This window comes from Xiphias gladius, chromosome 1 (assembly GCF_016859285.1).
Source record: "Xiphias gladius isolate SHS-SW01 ecotype Sanya breed wild chromosome 1, ASM1685928v1, whole genome shotgun sequence".
Taxonomy (NCBI): Eukaryota; Metazoa; Chordata; class Actinopteri; order Istiophoriformes; family Xiphiidae; genus Xiphias; species Xiphias gladius.
The window spans coordinates 18,163,729-18,182,106 of NC_053400.1; the positions used below are offsets into that span (position 1 = coordinate 18,163,729).

Genomic DNA, 18,378 nt, shown 5'->3' on the forward strand with positions numbered 1-18,378 from the left:
TATTCAATATTCTTCAGTAGAGAACAATACATATATAACAGTACTTCCATTTAAAGATTAGAACATCAATAAACACAATCAAATTCTACAATATAGTACAAATGAAGGCCTCGGTATTCAATTGTAAATATCAGTGAAAGAAGAGAATGTGCTTATTTTCAGCAATGTTCACATGTAAACATTTTAACACGTGCACTTGAAGCATAGGATCATGTTTTTGAAGAGTGATTTAAGCAGTCTGCAGGTGACAGATTGGCAAAGATTCAGACAGTTCAGAAGTAAGACTCATTGATATTAACAAAGTGCTTCACTTTATAAAATCATAGGTATAAAATAGTGTTGTCAGAGACAAGAACCAGCCCACGATACCTTCCTTTATCAACAACCTGTAAACATGGCAGGCACTGTAAACACACGTTTTACCATTCAGAAAATGTCAAAACTACTGCTTAAGAACAGTTACTTTCTTAGAAAGGTATTACAAGTGATTACCCATTTTGAAAACAATGATCTGTACACATTTTGACAACCGACAAAACAAATTTTAACGTTGTACTCTTAAAAATAGAGCACTGAGCTGCAATTAGACACCCATGATGAGTAGAAGAAAACAAAACGATATCACTCATTGATAAAAGGCAACAAGACATGTTTAACATAGGGTATAAGGTCTTTCAGTCTGAGAAGGTTTCTGTGAACTACTGCCCAGAGAATATAACGTGAATATGTACATTTATTTATTTTTCTGATACATAAACAGTCATTGTTGAACTTGAGACTGAGAAGTGACTGATCATAAATGAAAAACAAAAAAGGATGCATAATGTAGAGGCGCACCAATAACCTTTTTTTTTTTTTTTTTACTTTAACAGTTTTAACAACAGTTTCTTTATCAGTTTGTAGAAGGCAAAGTTATATTTGTATGTACACTATATTTATGTTATATCTGAGAAACTCAAAAATCAAGTGATATTCAGTTATGTTATATCAGTATGTACAATTATGCATAGTATTTCAGTACAATTTAACACTGCACGTAGTCTTTCACTTCTTTCAATCTGTGGACTACACAGATACAAACTACAGTAAAATTAGTTCAGCCTTTTACTGGTCCTGGTATTAGTACATCACTACTATAATGCTTAATTGATACACTTTGTTTAAGTGTAGTCGCTCAAACGTGTATATACCCTGCACATTTTCTGCTACAAATGCTTTTGAGGTGCATGTATTTTGGATTTCCTGCATCAATGTTTCTAATACACTGGAATGAAAAAATGTGTAATCATGTAAAGAATTTAAATGATAGGAAAAATGGGAGCAAAAACATCTTCACATCTGTTTTATTTAGGTTGAATTACCAATTTATATTCATGCTTTGTTGTCTCAAACATCATATACATCTGGAATAAACTTGTTGTGACCTCCATCTTTTAATTTCAAACCTCGGGTGGCATTTTCTTACAGCTGAGCCAACGTTGTGTTTAAAGGGATTTTGGACTGTTCACTTCAGTTTAATTATGGAGTTGAGTAGTTCTGGAAAGGAGACTTGGGCTGTAAGTCTTATTAAGGCGTCGAGTGCTAATACTATCTTTATATCAAGCTGAACTTGGTGGCTTCACCACAGTGTGCTTGACTATTCTAACCCATGGTCCAACTTCACACCCCTAACATGTAGTCATGTAGCGAAAGGGACTAGTTAATGGTTTTCCAAGAGAAGCAACATAACTACATCAAGTCTCACAAGTACCTGATGTGAGAAGCTGAGCATTATGTGTTTCTGAGGCAATTCAGCCCGAATGAAACTAATGTTTTTTTTAAAGTCAGATGTTTTTAAGCTTTACATACACATTAATTTCTGCAATATGGTCATTTCACAGAATCATATTCTTTAAATATTTGAGCATTTTAGCAGAACAAATAAAAGTGAATACACTTTTGAGCGACTCACAAGAAAGAATCAAATGATAAGAAAACCTGATTTGTAAACATTACAACACGTGGAGTGATTAAATACATCCTTCTGTCTAGATTTAAAGTCCTTTCTCCACACGTGCCAACAGAGGACCAAAGGGAGGTTTGTGTGAGTGTCCTTCATCTGTCACACAGCTGGCAAAGTTAAGACCCGAGTCTGACACACAGCTTGTTTCTCTTATCAACGTCACCAGAGCATGCTGCTTCGCTTTATTCTGATGGCAGCAAATATCAGTTCAGCTCATTTCCTGCACTCGGTTAATCCACCCCGTCGAAGCCTTGTGCATTCTCAATAGCAATGTGAAGTTTCTCTCTCAGTTCCTCAAAGGACTCATAAGGAGGAAGGTCCAGCCGGTTGAAGCTTTAGGAAGTAAAAGTAAAGACAAGGAGTGAATCAAGGTTAAAATCACATACAAGCAGGAATCATCGAATCATGCATTCGTTGGAATCAGGTCTTCGCAATTTTTAAATACTGAGATGGGTCATGGGGTGATGACTGTAGTCAGTTCTCAAATGGCAGAGTGAGAGCTATGACTGTATCGAGCCACCAGGGGGTTTCAACTCACTGTGCTGAATTAAATATTATTTTTCACTAGTCCTTTTTTATCAGTTAGTCTTTATCACAGTCACACAAAACTTCAGTGTGGGCTGAGGTCAAGAAAGCAGAGGGCATTCTTGTTCAATGTCGTGTGTCAATCAGGGTTGATGTAGAACTCTACAGTAATGTTGCCATATTCTTTCTCCTGCTAAAGCTCCTGAAGCCCCCAAACACATATTTTCTGATATGCAAAGATTATCAATAAGATATGGAACTTGTGCACACAAGATAAAAAAAAATAAATACATTTTAGAAACTCTGTACATTGTAGCCACATGACAGTAACATGATAGTAATTGTGAGTGTTCCCTGGAGTTGTGATAAAAGCTGAACTGAAGTTTCAGCTCTCACTACAAACCTTACTGCTAAACAGAACCAATCTGCTTTAGCCTTTTTAAATGTCCGCACACACTTTCGATATATTTGAAAATGGTCTAGATTACATTACTAAACCTAACTGTGTTAGATGTTATGGGAAAAAAAAAAATCACAGTGAAGTGCTCACCATGTGTGGGCTCGGGGGAGTTTATCACGTGTTCCCCACTGCTCAATGGTGAACAGCTGTGGTCCGTTAGACCCTGGCAAATAAAACCATCAAACATCAGACAAACGCACGCAACATAATTTCAACTGGAATTCATTTACCAGAAACAAAACAAAGTTCAAGCCACCTGTAAACTGAAAAAAACTTGTATAGAGAGAAAACATGTGATGCTCAGTGGACAATGAGGCAAAGATAGTCACTCATTTCAACACAAAAGTAAAGATGAAAATAATTATTTGTGCTCAGCGGATTAGTGGAAAGAAGAGTGGACAATCTAGAGCAAAACACAGAAATAAAAATAACGCAGTCGGTAGAAATACAAAACGCAACGGATCAGCTCACCATAGAGTTCAGCAAAGCCATTCATTGGGACTCTGGATGTTCCTGTCACAAACTGTAAGAGCCGGATTCGCTTTTCCGCATCCATCAGCAGCACTGTCTATTACGACACAACAGAAAACATACAAATAAATAACTTCTTAAAGGAGGTAAAACACAGACAGGTCCATGTCATCCAGCTCCAGCTTATTGGCTCCAGGCACGGAAAGTTGTCTTACTTTCCAAAACCACTGGATAACCACATGGTTGGAGCAGTAGCTGTTCTTGTACTTGGTGTTCTCTCTCCAGTCATTCACATCCACATCTCCAAGACCACACATGAGCAGCTGTGGAGTGAAAGAGGGCAGGTAGACGAATCATTATTCATCTCTCTGGAATGAATGTGATCCATTTCAGCACATCAGATCAACCGAAAACTCACCTCGAGCTCATTCTCATCAAAGATCTTGATCACATCTTGTGGTATCAACTCAAAGAATCCCTAAAACACAAAAATGCGCCGGGTTTGTATTCATTTTTTTGTAAAAAAAAGTCTTTGACAGCTGTGCAGATGTTGACTATGTTGCAAAAAATGTATCCAATAAACTGTTACCTCCTTGAAAGCAGTCATCTGCTTCTGTATCCTGTTCACAAACCTCCACTGCATCACCAGACTATCAAACACAAAACAGTAGATTAGCATCAAACCATAATTTAACAGTTCAAAGATGAAAGAAAGTGTTTTTTTCTTTAACAGAGGAGCTCTGTTGCGTACTGGATGTATTCCTTCTTGTTTTCATTAGTGACGACAATGTCAGTGCCCCCCGGCTTCAGTTCATGCTGGTGAGTCTGAAAAGGAGGAATCGGACGTGTCATATCAATGAACACAGAAAACCACTTATCACAAAGTGAAAAATATTGAGTCAAAGACAAGTTGTTGAGAAAACCTGTCCAAAAAGCTCTTCGTCAATGGTGAACCTCAAATCCAAGTCTGTTGGGTCATTCTCCAAAATCCACATCAAAGAGTTGAAATATTCACTGTCCTGAAAATATAATAATAATAATAATAATAATAATAATAATAATAATAATAATAATATTTGTATAGCTCCTTTCAAAAAAATTTTACAAAATTTTTTTTATAAAAAGGAAAAAAAAACTAAAAGGATCCATCAAACTAAAAAACTGAATAAAAATGGAGAAAATACCCCAGATAAAGATAAAATGAATTAAAACCATAACTAAAACTATTTGTAAAAAAATCTAATAAAATGCTTTTTAAAAGGATGCGTTTTAAGAAATGATTTTAAGAAGATGTTACTGAAACTGGCAATTGTATCAAAATGAAAATGATCCAGATCATCTGTAATTTGAGGATCCTGATACAAGGTGTCACCTTATCTATAGTCTGTTGAAAAAAGTGATACTCACAACAGACTCCATGTCCTGGAGGGTGATTGGCTTCTGCAGCATCATCTTGTAGAAAGGCCGAATGAAGAAAGCTTTGAAGACAATAAACAAAGACGTCAGGATCTATAAAAGGATCTGCGTTTTGCTATAAAATAAGAAAATAAGAAATTTTCATAAACACTCACCATCGAGCAGTTTTCCATGATAAACAGCCATGCCTGCCACGCGGCCGATGAACTTGAAGTAGGACAGGTGGTCCTCGTTACATAAACCTGAGTTAGGGTTGATCTGCAGTGTGTAGTTGTCCCTGAAAGAAGAATCACATCATAAATAACAAGACAGCACTTCCAAGAGCAAATATTCTTTAAGTAGCTGTGCCAGTCCCTGACTTAAGATAATTAGAGCTCTTTTATTTAATTTCTATTGCTACTGACATGACCTGAAGTCTGTCTTTTCATTGACGCCAGTAGCATTAACTGAACCAAGAAGAAGCTGATTCCTGTTCATTTTCCATATCACAGTTATACGGTTTTCCAGACTGCATTTGTAGGTTTTGACAGTGAAAGAGAGAAAGGGACAGTGTTTGAGGCTTGCACTGTGTAAATGAAAATTAAATCTTCCCAACAACAAACATCACATGGAGTTTGTGACTGCACAAAATGAGCAGGTATACAATATATCTATCTGCGGCTGGTAATTTTGCATATTTCTTTCAGATCAGTACAGGGGCCCTGGATGCCGAACGTCTGTCCTGAATGTCTTTCATAGACTGTTCCTAAATATCAGTAAGAGCACCGGCACATTTTCTTCTACATTTGAGTGGGCCGTCAGGGAGGAGGATGCTTGCGCTACCTCTCATTGCCTAAATCTTTATTTTTACAGCTAGGTGACATCAATCAGTCATATATCAGCTAAAACAATAGTGAAAAACAAAAACAACAACAGCAACAAAATACAATGACGCACAACTTGGTCATCAAATGTATAAGACTGTTAGAGAAGATTTAAGACAGAGACAATGTTTGGACTCACGTGGCAGAATACTCGAACAGTCCGTAGTATGGGTTGAACATCTCCTTGGACATGAGGAAGAACCACTCCCTGGCCACACCGCCGTAGTCCAGTCCTTTCTCACCCTCAAACTCCAACCACAGTCGTGCCTTCAGCAGGTCTGCCCTCTTAACTGAGAGGATGCGTCGATACGAGTCCTCCAGCACGGCGTTTCGCCTCAGCTTCATCTCAAAGCGGTTTGGGATATCAGCCTACATTAAAATGCATTGAGGTCATTAAGAAGAGAGTTTACAATCACCCTCCAATTAAATAAACACAGCATATTGCGTTTATTTAACTAATATCAGAAGTAAAAGCAATGCCAATTTTTAAAAGAGCAATCCACAAATTCAAATATTTGCAAAGTCAACAATCTTGTAAACAGCAGTAGTCCTTTGAAGACACTCACTGGTTTCTTCAGCTTCTTCCGGAAGTAGTCATACTTCTGTTTATAATCTCTGGAATAAGGCACAGCCTATAATAAACAAAACAAAACATGTTCAGTGACAAGAAAATCAATCTTACCCTTGTGACCTACACTGTGGTCAATGATAAATATTTACAGGAAACCTGTATCCGCCAAGTACAATCTATACTCACTGGTCCAGTTATAGCTGGGTTCTGTAATCTGGGATCATCCCATTGTGTGGTCTTGGTGTCTATGCAATAAAATACATCAGAGGGACATTATTAAGGGGACACATTCATTATCACGTGAGTCCAAGATGTGTTTTTTAGTAGGTCATACACACTGTGATCTATGTAGAATACCCTCCCGTCAGTGTGGACTCTCTCCTCCCAACCAGGCTATGGATGAAGAAAATAAAGTGGATTTAGACTATTGAATACAACAGGCAGAACTCTCAGGAACTAACACAGAGCACATTAAGGCACTAAGACTTTCGCCTGAGATCTAAAGCCTAAAGTTGATAAATGCTTTTCAATTGACTGCTTACTGATTTTCTGTAACTGATGAACTTACCGGTAGAGGGCCGAGATCAGCAGGGTCAAGCGAGGTTCTCCTCCTCACGTGCACAGGAATCTTTAGCCTGGGATCTTCCTGTACAGAAGAAATACAAGACAGGGTTTGCTTCAGTGAAAACAGGGAAAGCTCACTTAAGAAATAGTCGTGGAGATACTTACTGATGGGGACTCTGTTTTCACATCTTTTTCAAGTTGAGTTAAGTTAACTGAGACCCTTTCTTATTGCGGAGATAAGCTATTGCCTTTGCATTTCTACACCTAAGAGGGTTGCCACCGCTTGGAACTAAAGGTACACTAGAAGCCCCTCTCGTCTGCTGCTTTCTCACCCATGTAGTCGTCTTTGTGTTGTGGTCGATGAAAAAGGGTCTTCCACTGGGAGCGCTGCGAACCTCCCAACCAGCTGGCAAGAAGCCAGATTCATATGTGGCCTCGGGGCTTGGGGTGTGCTCAGGAGACACCTCGGGGGACACAGTCAGTTGGGATGGTGCTGGGCTTTGGGATGAACCTGCACCACCACCCTGTGGTGCTGTTACCTCTGAGGTTTTCTGTCACACACACACACACACACACACACACACACACACACACACACACACACACACCACAAATACACCAAGGTTTTAGATTTATAAGGGACAAACAAAATAGCAAACAGTGTTTTTTTATGAATTCAGTTTTAATCTGAAGGAATTACGTTATAATAATTGCCATGCAAAGTGTCAGTATACATCAGCATAAATCAGAAAGCCCACTGTGTACCTGAATGAGGGGTCGCGTCCATGTTGTGGCTCGTATGTTGTGGTTGACATAGTAGCGTCTTCCTTTACTGTCCCGCTTCTCCTCCCAGCCTGGAGGCAGCCCAGCTGAGGTTGGAAGCAGCTATTGAATGACATAAAAATTGAATACAGTGATCGATACTGAAAACCTCAAGCTCATTAAGTTCCACAATATCCAACAAAGAAAAATAGAACCTCACGAAAACTATTATCTAATTTCCACACCACAGGAGGTGATAGATAGAACATACCTCTGAATCATGAACACTGACGTCTGTACACTAAGAAAGCAGCATTCTGATGAAAGACAGCTTTGGTAAATTTAGGAAGAAGTGATTTCTAAGAGAGAGTGAAATACTCACCACAGGATTGACAGGATGTTCCTCTCCAGCTGAAGTTTGGGCGCTTCCTCTGAGACTGGAACGGCTTGAATTACTAGCATGATCCTGAAGCAGAGGGAGAGATGTCAAAGACAACAATCATCACTTGGCCGTTAATGTGTATATACTTTCCACCTCTCTCCCTCTCTCCATGAAAGCTCATGGTTCATATTAATCTCATTATGGCTCTCTCCTCCTCGGACTTTTGGTAACCAGAACCTTATGCTGCACACAACATGACTCACCGTCTGGGAGGTGCGCTGCTCGCCAGCTGTGGCCCCTGAAACTTGCATGCTTCTCAGCTCGCCGCAGAACGCGTACAACTCCGCAGGCGTGTGGGGTGGAGGTGATGTGAGCTGGTTACTGCTGTGGTACAAGGTGGACTCGTCCTCTGTAATGATCTCCCAGCTCTAGAATATGAGAGAGAAGAGACCTTGGGATGCTAATCCATTACCATATAATACTCGACATCTATTCTTCTACACACATTGTAAAAAATGCAGGCAGGTCTCAACTGGGCAAGCAGGACACAAAAAAAGGCATGCAAATGCAAATTTGTCAAAAAAAAGTTCAACTTACCTCGGGAGACTCTCGTGTGGTGTTTTCATCGTGGTCTGAGATTTGTCTGCGTGTAATGAAGGCATGCTCCACCTCTACATTATTGTTCTGTCTTCTTTGCATCTCCAAATCACTGTCCCTATTTAGGGGAGACACACAAACACACACACACACACACACACACACACACACACACACACACACACACACACACACACACACACACACACACACACACACACACACACACTCACTATCACTACTGCCCTAACAAAGAGAATTTGATTTACCTTTTGCTGGGAAGATGGGAGAAGTCTTACTGCACTGTGGGTCGTTGCCACTGTGTGGTTCTGCTCTCATGATTGACAAAGTAGATTCTTCCTAGGTTGTCCTGCCGCTCCTCCCAGCCAGGGGGAAGAGGAGGCAGCACCTGGCTTCGTCTGGGACCTGACATGTTTTGAGCCTCCAGAAGCTCCCAACCAGGCTGCACAACATAAAAAAAAAAAAAAAAAATTCAAAAGAGTGGACACAGGCCGGACGGAGACAATATCCTAATGCCAGCTGTTTAATTGCACACACCAAAGAAGAGTTGGCGACTATAAGGGAATTCACTGGCTAGGATGAGGACTTGAGCTCTGAGTTGGCGGAAACGCATTCTGAAGAAATCATCAGCACATTTTGCAGAGGCCAGTGACACACAGTAGGTAAAATATGAGCTGGACTCATGGACTTTGTGTTTGAGCCAAGACTAAAGAGAAAATCCATGTTCTAAAAGAGCTCGTATTACTGCTACGAGCTTCGATTGTTTAAAATGTTGTCTATGGTGAAAAATATGACAACGTGGCTTTTTATTATGATATTTCGTCATCTAAATAACCCCAGGTCGCATTTTTGTGCTTCGCAAAAATGGCTGTACCCAGTCAAAACATGGATTTCCCGGAAAACACTGTAGCTACAAAACCTCATACTGGATCATCTAAAGTGCGGGACTATTTTAGACAGAGACCCGAGCTCCGCAAATTGTAAGTGGCTCATCACAGCAGTACAATCGCTACGCACGGTCACTTGAAGCGAGAGCATCTCGGAATACTTTGATTGAGATGCAGTGACAGTGAGATAGGACCGTTTTATTCACTCCCACCCCCAAACATGATATATTAGGATTATTTACAGGCGGAACAAGTAATTTATGCACCGCTGCTGATATGGTAATGCAACATTACACCATGCGTCATCTTACGCTGTTATTCAGCCGTTGTATATTTTCTGTTTCCTTTAACAGCCATGTATAAGTGCGACAATGGCTTAAACTAACGTCATTTGTTTCAATGTTTTTCCTTTCTAATGCAAAAATACATTTACCAGTGATTTTCATACTGCATATTAATCCAGTGATGAAATAAATCAATTTAAAGTTCTTTAGTAAAAATACTCATTCTCCAGTTCCTCCAGTTTGCCTGCCATAAATCCTCCCTTCATGAAGGTTATAATGTTTAGTTTTTATTGAATCTGTTCAATAAGAGGATGTTGATGTATTGTAATGCTCAATTTGGAGTCTATAATTTGTGGTGTTGTTGAACTGTAGAGTGTAATGGTACACCTCTCAGTAAAGCAGTTCAACAATACCACAAATTACTGCCTCCAAAAGGACCATTACAATAAATCGACATCCTCTTAAAGGAATCAATAAAAACTGAACATTATAACCCTCATGAAGGCAGGATTTATTGCTGGCCTTTTGTATTACATTTCATTAGTTTTATCTAGGTGTACCTGATAAATTGCCAAGTGAGTGAATGTGTCACAGCAATCCTTTTGAATTTGTGGTCCAGTATTTTCTGATCAGGTATCTGACATATGCGGTCGTTTATTATTATTAATATCATAAAACAGGATGATAATTAGATGAATGAATAAAATATTTAAATATTAATGAGATAATGGGTGTGTTTTGAACGGGCACTGCACTAGTTAGCGAAACTTACATCCATGTCCTCAGTCTGATCTGCCGTTTCCTCCTCTGAACCAGATGTTTTTGGCAGGTAGGTCATTTTGAGACGTAGATGACCTTTGACTCTGGACTTGTGGCTGTGTGACAAACAGAAGAATTTTTTTGGACAAGCAAGAAATAAATACTGCCAGGAATATTTAAAAAAGAAATGTGAACTGTGGCCTATCATTTCTCCTGCAAATAAACAAATGTAAAAATGGAATGCAAAACAGGGAAGGACAACAGATTAATCAACCATGACATCATGCCAACCTTCGTGGGTGAAGCAGAAAATCCTTGAATGTGTATGGCCTTTCTGTATTAGGATTTTCTGTCTGAGAAAGAAACAAAATGATAAAAGGAAATCTTTAATGCTTCAACACATTTGGAGCTGCATAACTAAATCTACTGCTGGGCACTGTATCATAACAAAGCATATTTAAAGATACCTTTACATGAAACGATGATGACAGTGTACCATGACGTCTAATTTGTGGATGTTGTATTTATAATAAAACAAAAGCAGGGATATAACATAAACATGACAGAGCGTGTTTCCAAAACTATGGACAATGATGTGGAACAGACACTAGAATAAGGGTGCACATGTTAATATTTACATGGTGACATGGGTGAAACCGAGGTCAAGAGCTCGCAGAGTAAAAGCTACAGCAAAAACAAAATACGCTCAACCTGCATGAGTTCAAACAAGTCAAAGACATCGATATGCAAAGAACAAGTATATCTTGCAACCAAGGACTCACCGGTATCTGATTTAAGGGGACATCCACCTGTCCCAGAAAGTCATCACGTGTCTGATAGAGAGAGAGAGAGAGAGAGAGAGAGAGAGAGAGAGAGAGAGAGAGAGAGAGAGAGATTTTAAAGTATGGAGAACCACTGCGATATCCACATAGGAGCATAGAGTGTGTTTGTTTCTCACAGTGATTTCATGAAAATTTCGTGAAATTTGTCTGCCACACTTCTTTTGTCACATGACAGTTCCTGTAGCAAACTACCTTTAATTATTACATTTGAAAAAACTGCACCATTTTCCTACTTGAAAGAGTGACAGTCATTTGGTTTGATATATTTCTATATAAATTTAGTATGTTGCCTTGATAGGAATGTATTTATCAGCCCACAATGAATGTCCGCACTGTGTTATTGCTAGAGATACTGCGACCATTATAATGTAGCGCTTGTCAGATAAATTGTCTTTGCTTTGAACACTTTACACATTCACTGCATGCCTTTATCGCAGCCATTGCAGCCTCGAAGGCAGAAAGCTGGAGGATAACACGCTGCACTTTGGGAGCCAGCTTTGCGACCAAATTAACACCCCGGCAGGTCAGACTGTGTTTACGTGAACAAATATAGACGGAGGCCTCCTTCGTCCTGCCCTTGCGCTTCTAAGAGTGCAACCAAGAAAAGCGGTTTGATTAGCACAGTCGTCACTGGGGGTCTTGGAATGATTTTTTATTTTTATATATATGACAGATTGCAATTATGTTAATCTAGGAATTAGATCCATTATTGACTTATGTGCACATTACTTGTCAATTAATCGATTAATAATTTGATCTACACAATGTAAGAAAATAACAAAAATGACAAAATGCAGTTTCCCAAAGCCCTAGATGATGCCATTAAATTTCTTATTTTGTCCCAAAACAGCCCAAAACCTAAAATTATCCAGTTTCCGATCAAGTCAAAGCAAAGAAAGGCAGCAAATCCTCTAAACGGAGAGACTGGAACTAGAGATTTTTTGGTATTTTAACTTAACGCTTAAATCGACTATCAAAATAGTAATCGACTATTGCACTGCCTTTGACTGAATCTAAATGATTCATGAACCATCTTGCCGTCCCATCTTGTATTTATGACTCGGTTCATAACTTTTTAAATTTCCTTTATAAATGCGTATATTCTCTTTTAATTTGCATTTTAATTATTTTTATGCTTTTTTCTTTCTTTTTAAAATGTTTTTAATGCATTATGTAAAGTTCTTAGAATTACCTTCATATTTGTTATTATGATTCTTTGTTTCCTTGACAGTTAGGTTTTCTAAAATATTGATGATTAAGGAGATCAGTGCTCAGTGTCATTAATGTTGGTTTTATTTATTTACACACCACAGTCCACAAGATATTAAGAAAGTCAACCTTTGTGTATCTTCTGGTATTCTTTACATGTGGCCCCTACATCAGCCACTGTAATGGAGATTTACTAGAATGTATGAGTGTGTACAGTATACACAGTAGTTGTGGTTTCATATCGATCACTGTCATGCACTATTTCCCACCCTGTTGTATTTATGAAGACAACAGGTGATGCGAGTAGCGAGGAAAATGAAGAGCTTCTAGAAATCTAAAGAAATTAAAAAGCCTCATGTCAACTGACCGACACATTAGACTTAATGCAAAGTTGAAGGACATTTTTGAACTTCAGTGTCCTGCCCCACATATGTCTGCAGGAGTAACTTCATAGTATGATATTGTTTCTCAGGTCTCTTTAACTCAATAAATCAAGTACATATCTTGGAGCCCAAGCTTCACTCACCAGTGTTAAGAAATAATGTGCCTTTGGTCAATGATAAATTACTATGTATGCGCACATAGTATCAAGGAAGGTAACATTATCATTTTAGTGTCACATTTACATCAGGTGTCACATTCATCAGATCTACCTTAATCTAAGACCACAGTATATTTGATCTTACACTTAACCCTGGACATGTCACCCACTAATCCTGTAGCTTGCGACAATATTAATCAATATCCGTAGCCCTTCATAATATTTAAGACTCAAATGTTCAGAGGCCGCACCGTGCAGTCACAGACTAATTGGACAACTGATCCCACCGTTAAATAAAAACTCAACTCAGTGTTTCATAAACAGAAATGGATAAGCAGTTACAGGCTAACGCTGATGGCTGTCCCTGCTGATTTCAAAAGGTGACAAGGTCATACATATAACTGTAACAAACAGGATTTACTCTTGAGTGAAACTGTGTCTTTCCTTCAAAACTTCCTGGATCGTAGGGCGATGTGAGGCCAAGCTTAACAAAGAGCAAGTGTATGCTTTGGACTCATGAAAAGACTGCCCAAGATAAACAGATAAAAGTTCATTCAGAGCAATCCTGAAGGTTCATGTGACACTAAATGCGACTCAGTTTAGCATGTGGCATTAAACAGTGCTGACCACATACTGTGTGAGGCTGTGGCAAACAGCTACAGACACACGTTTTGGTATCTGTGGAGAAAGCTCAGTGATATCCATCTTAGCTTGGCAACGACAAACTACTTCTGACAGGTGGACAGCAGCTTGTGAAACCTAAACTTCTGAAGAGCTACACAGCTAATGTTATTGGAGCAGGCAAACAAAGTGTATGGTGATCCGTAAAACAAGTGAAAGCAAGTTATATTTTGGTAAAGACAACTGAGAGGCAATTGAGAGCTGACTCATGAGACCGCCGGAGTTGTAAGGACTGTGCTGATTTCCGTAAAAATGGGTTGCTGCCACTGTAAGAGACAGCCACTCTATGTCTGATGGCCTGCACTATGGATTTGTTTTGCTGAGGGAGAATGTATAAACAAAGCATATTTATTTTAACTCCAAAAGGAAGAGAGCAAGGTCATGTTTTTCCTGACTGCTGGCTGTATTCCCGCGCTTAAACCGTTTAAAGCCTAAAAGTTAAGCTTGGTGTTGAGCATGTGGGGGGAAAAGGAACATTTTGGTTGTGGTCTTTTGATAATGGGCGAGTGATCCCTCTAAACCAAGTTTTTACTTTTGAAGAAATTTCAGTTCCAACATTAACAAGGAAGTGCAGCCATTCACTCCCACCACAAACACTGCAGCAGTTAAATAAAACTAAACTATCAAATGAATATCTGCTTGACTGGATAAAGAACCAAATTATGCCTTCATTCACTTATGACTTTGGGTAGTTCAAAACACAACAGAGAGATTTCTTTAACATTTTCAACTTACTTGTGTAACGTGGTCATACCTGGTTGTTTATTAACTCATGACACGGTAAATGGGGTTATGAGGGCACTGCAGATAAGAACGGCAGACCTGAAATTTTTCATAAAAATTTCCTTTGTGGGATTTTTTTTTTTTTTTTTTTTACACACCACAGCCAGCTGCATCACAACTGACACATCCGGCTAAATAGTTTGAAAGCCTTTTCATTGTTTCTGAAGTAGTATTTGAAAAAAAATCTAAATAGACCAGCGAAAAACCACATTACTCCTGCTGATATCAACAAATGATGTCACCTTTAGCCTATATAGGTCTAGGGATAGGTAGAATTTGTTTTGTTTTTTAAATTTTCATCTCACAAAATTATTATCTTTCATTCATTATACTGTTCATTTTTTCAAGTAGATAGATTAATCATTGTGGTTGGATTGTTTGTACGCATGAGGTGATCCATTTTACTGCTGCTGTAGAAGGAAAGTAATTTGTGAGTATGTGGCTAATTTAACCACATTAAGTAAATAAAATCAGTACTTTTTAAAAAATGCTTTAATTTGTAGAATAAGAGAAATACTTAAGACCTTTATATGTTTTTAGAAATTTCCTAGTTATTTGAATTATGATGTACTTTTTGATAAGAGTCACCTTAAGATTGTGAATTACACTGTTGTTGCTCCACTGTGAATGCACATGGTCCAAATGTAAACAAAGGTGTGTAGTATTTGATCCAGACTTCTAAGTAGTAAATGTGTGATGTGACACTTGAATAAATATGCATGAAGGAGTATGAACATGAAAGTTAAAGTGCAAAATACAAGTGCAACATACATGATACTTGCTTACATCAGTCACCAGTGATATTTTAGGGGCATTTTAAAGGATGAAAACAATAATATAGATTTACAAATGCAAATTTAGATATTTAAAAAGTAAGTGGACTGGCTAATTACTGGAGGAGACCTTCTTACTTGACAACCTGCTAAATGCAGGGGAGAGGCTGACACCTGATATTTCAAAAACACTGCCAGGCAGGGGGACCCAAAGGGAAGGGAACACACCACCCTTTTACTGGGAAAGGCTCAGGCTCCTGTCCTGCCTAAATTATATTACCCCCAACACACACACACACACACACACACACACACACACACACACACACACACACACACACACACACACACACACACACACACACACACACACACAATGTCCACAGATGGCTGGCATGACTGTGCGCTGCTCTAGTATCATGCTGTTAAATTTGAATCCACGGGACTGGGCAGTGCTACAGACCACCAGACTATCTGGAGTCAGGAGGAATATTTCAGAGGCTTCTTTATTTATATCAGCAAGGGGCACTGCTTTTCTCACCACTAAAATTAGCTCGGGTAAATACTTAAGACGATTACTCATAGCGCTAACAGAATAATAAAAAATGGAGAACTATTCTAAAGTCAAGAATGAGTTAACACACCAACAGATGAACAGACTTACAAGATGAAAGACGGGCAACTTTTTCTCCTCATTCAGGCTTTTCTTGGAAACCAATATACAAATGGATTTACTGTAATGTAACTGAATATCTCTGAGTATTTGTCCACATTGGGCTTGCTTGTTAATTGCATGATTTGGCTGTGGTCGATCTTCTCGGTTACTAAAAGTCGCTCTAGCTTGTGGTGAGCTAATGGCTGACCCTGTGTAAACAGAGCTTTAAGGATTTGAATGGAGATAGCAGTGAAGGAGAGCAGCATTATCACAGCATATTAATCAATATTGAAAAATATCTAAGCCGAAGATTCAAAATTTAGCATAGAGCCTACATCAATGATTTATTATTTGCATTATTCATGACAGTCAAGTGGCGTCGTCTGAACAGTCAAACCAAAGCAGTACGGAATCTACTTGAACCAGTTAAACAACATTATATGTGACTCCACCTTGTTCCTCCATAGGGCCTTTATGTGTCGTGTATATTTAAAAAAAAAAAAAAAGGTCATTGTTAAGTTTCAGGCATTCTGGCGCATTCCTGATTGTCAGGGAGCATCAATTAATTCCAATTAAAAAACTTAAAACTCACCTTGGTGTTTTGACCTGGGCTCATTGGTGTATTATTCCCTTTGTGGCTTGTGCTTACATTAGTAACAGAGCTTGGCAACTTAGCTGGGCAGCCAGAAGACAAATGAATGTACACATGTGGGGAGCAGGGGCTACTGAGTTTTGGATTCGAAACGTGACATGAAATTCCAGTGTTAGGGTAGGGCACCTCCAGGGAAAAGCTCCTTTGTATGGTACGATGACAGGGGTTTTCCTCAGCCCTTTCCTGGCTTTTTCCATATGAACAGACCTTATGGTTTTTCTCTGATGGTTTAGTTGAGGAGAACAAGCAAGCAGAGGTACTACGATACAGTTTCTTGTGAGGTTCATGTTCACCCTCAGGGTGTGCGGCTGGGTTAGGAGCCTCAGGATATTCCACATTGACTGTAGCTGTAGTTGTGGCTTCCTTCCCGGACATTATTGGTTTCTGGTGGGCAAAGTGCAGCAGCACACTGCTAGAGTGACGATTCGTTCTGTCTGGAGTTGATGACAGTTCCATTACTTTACACCTGTCCTCCATTTTACATTTTGGTTCATCTTGTAAAGGAATATTGAATTGCACCATGTGTTTAGTGTCCCTGAACTCTGCTGAACAGCTTCCTTTTAGGAGACGATGGCCACTTGCTGCCGTGGTGGTGGACCCTTCGCAAGTCGCTTCCTCATCATCTTGTGGGAATTCACTGGCAGGTGTCTGAAGAGATGACTGATGAGACCCACTCGCTGGTGGGAGAGCAGGTAAAGCCACCGGACTTACTGGGGAAGCAGGTGGGGTGCTGCAGGGGCTCTTCGGAAATATAACCAAGGAGGAGCACCGTCTCAGCGGGACCTTGGACTTGCAGCAATGTAAACTCCTGTCCTGGGTGGTCCTGTGCTTTTCTGGAGCCTCTGGCTCAAAGATGCTGTTGCTGCTACAGTACCCGGCATCGCTGGCCATGCTGCTGCTGCATGAGCCTCCGTCAGAGCCAGTACCCGCTCCTCCTTCACTAACTCCCTGGTCTCCATCCTCTATACTGCCATCCAGCTCACCACTGAGTTTACCACAGGGCTGCAGCGAGATCTGCAGAATGCTCTTCTTATTACATCCTCCAATGTTAACCCTGGGCATCAATACTGAAGAGTACCGATGTAAATTACCATAGTCTGGTGACAGAGGAGTCACCTTCAAGTGTACAGAACTGTGCGCCAGACTCTCTGCGGGGCTACGAGCTGACACACCGACTCCACTCTCCGCACCATGACTGCTAAGGCTGTCTGACAGAGGGTCAGTGTTGCTTCTCCTTGACGCAAAATGCAAGCGGAGCCGACGTGCCATTCGTTTAACTCTCTAATCCCTGCAGCGCCAGTGAGAGCTGCATGATCAAACTTGGTGGTAGGAAAAAAGTCAAGCAAAGCAACTGCTCCGAGCCCGGCTCTGTGATCACAATCATTAGCGGCTGTACATTGCCAAAATAGCTCTAGTGACAACTTACATTCCTCTCCAGGCTGATCTCAGCTTTTAGTCAGAGGAGCTCAGTGGTTGTGTTTGGAGACATGACCCAAACATACGACCTTTGAAACTAGAGCATTGCCAGAGGTTAGCCCCTTTAGGGAGCTTAAATCCTGTACAGAAAACAAAATTACACTAAAACCTAAAAGGACAGAGTTTCCACTGTTGATTTGCTTATTAGCTTTAGCTCAGCTGCTAGTTAACTGTACAATCTGAGTTCCAGTCAGTTTAATAA

The 18,378-nt window shown here is 39.7% G+C and overlaps 2 protein-coding genes across 2 annotated transcripts in view; both read right to left on the bottom strand.

Moving 5' to 3' along the window:
- Positions 1 to 845: 845 nt before the first annotated feature.
- The window catches only part of nedd4a (NEDD4 E3 ubiquitin protein ligase a), a 30,519-nt gene continuing 12,986 nt past the window's right edge, over positions 846 to 18,378 (bottom strand). Inside the window, exons 6-29 of the mRNA XM_040125202.1 lie at positions 11,347 to 11,397; positions 10,856 to 10,917; positions 10,578 to 10,680; positions 8,913 to 9,076; positions 8,614 to 8,731; positions 8,280 to 8,444; positions 8,017 to 8,100; positions 7,638 to 7,757; positions 7,205 to 7,423; positions 6,877 to 6,954; positions 6,647 to 6,701; positions 6,495 to 6,553; positions 6,304 to 6,369; positions 5,877 to 6,106; positions 5,030 to 5,151; positions 4,866 to 4,936; positions 4,382 to 4,477; positions 4,210 to 4,283; positions 4,048 to 4,108; positions 3,877 to 3,936; positions 3,674 to 3,781; positions 3,459 to 3,555; positions 3,078 to 3,150; positions 846 to 2,335 (exon numbers count right to left, since the gene is read on the bottom strand). Coding sequence (XP_039981136.1) covers positions 2,233 to 2,335; positions 3,078 to 3,150; positions 3,459 to 3,555; positions 3,674 to 3,781; positions 3,877 to 3,936; positions 4,048 to 4,108; positions 4,210 to 4,283; positions 4,382 to 4,477; positions 4,866 to 4,936; positions 5,030 to 5,151; positions 5,877 to 6,106; positions 6,304 to 6,369; positions 6,495 to 6,553; positions 6,647 to 6,701; positions 6,877 to 6,954; positions 7,205 to 7,423; positions 7,638 to 7,757; positions 8,017 to 8,100; positions 8,280 to 8,444; positions 8,614 to 8,731; positions 8,913 to 9,076; positions 10,578 to 10,680; positions 10,856 to 10,917; positions 11,347 to 11,397 — 2,439 coding nt within the window. The 3' untranslated portion in view covers positions 846 to 2,232. The remainder of the gene's footprint in view (positions 2,336 to 3,077; positions 3,151 to 3,458; positions 3,556 to 3,673; positions 3,782 to 3,876; positions 3,937 to 4,047; positions 4,109 to 4,209; positions 4,284 to 4,381; positions 4,478 to 4,865; positions 4,937 to 5,029; positions 5,152 to 5,876; positions 6,107 to 6,303; positions 6,370 to 6,494; positions 6,554 to 6,646; positions 6,702 to 6,876; positions 6,955 to 7,204; positions 7,424 to 7,637; positions 7,758 to 8,016; positions 8,101 to 8,279; positions 8,445 to 8,613; positions 8,732 to 8,912; positions 9,077 to 10,577; positions 10,681 to 10,855; positions 10,918 to 11,346; positions 11,398 to 18,378) is intronic.
- On the bottom strand, positions 16,555 to 18,326 carry LOC120788929 (E3 ubiquitin-protein ligase NEDD4-like). The gene has a single exon (XM_040125215.1). The coding sequence runs from the start codon at positions 17,967 to 17,969 to the stop codon at positions 16,611 to 16,613; it is 1,359 nt and encodes a 452-aa protein (XP_039981149.1). The 5' UTR covers positions 17,970 to 18,326; the 3' UTR covers positions 16,555 to 16,610.

Bases quoted from the DNA above. Each gene is read 5' to 3' on its own strand.
- LOC120788929 (XM_040125215.1), bottom strand. From the start codon at position 17,969: ATGGCACGTCGGCTCCGCTTGCATTTTGCGTCAAGGAGAAGCAACACT.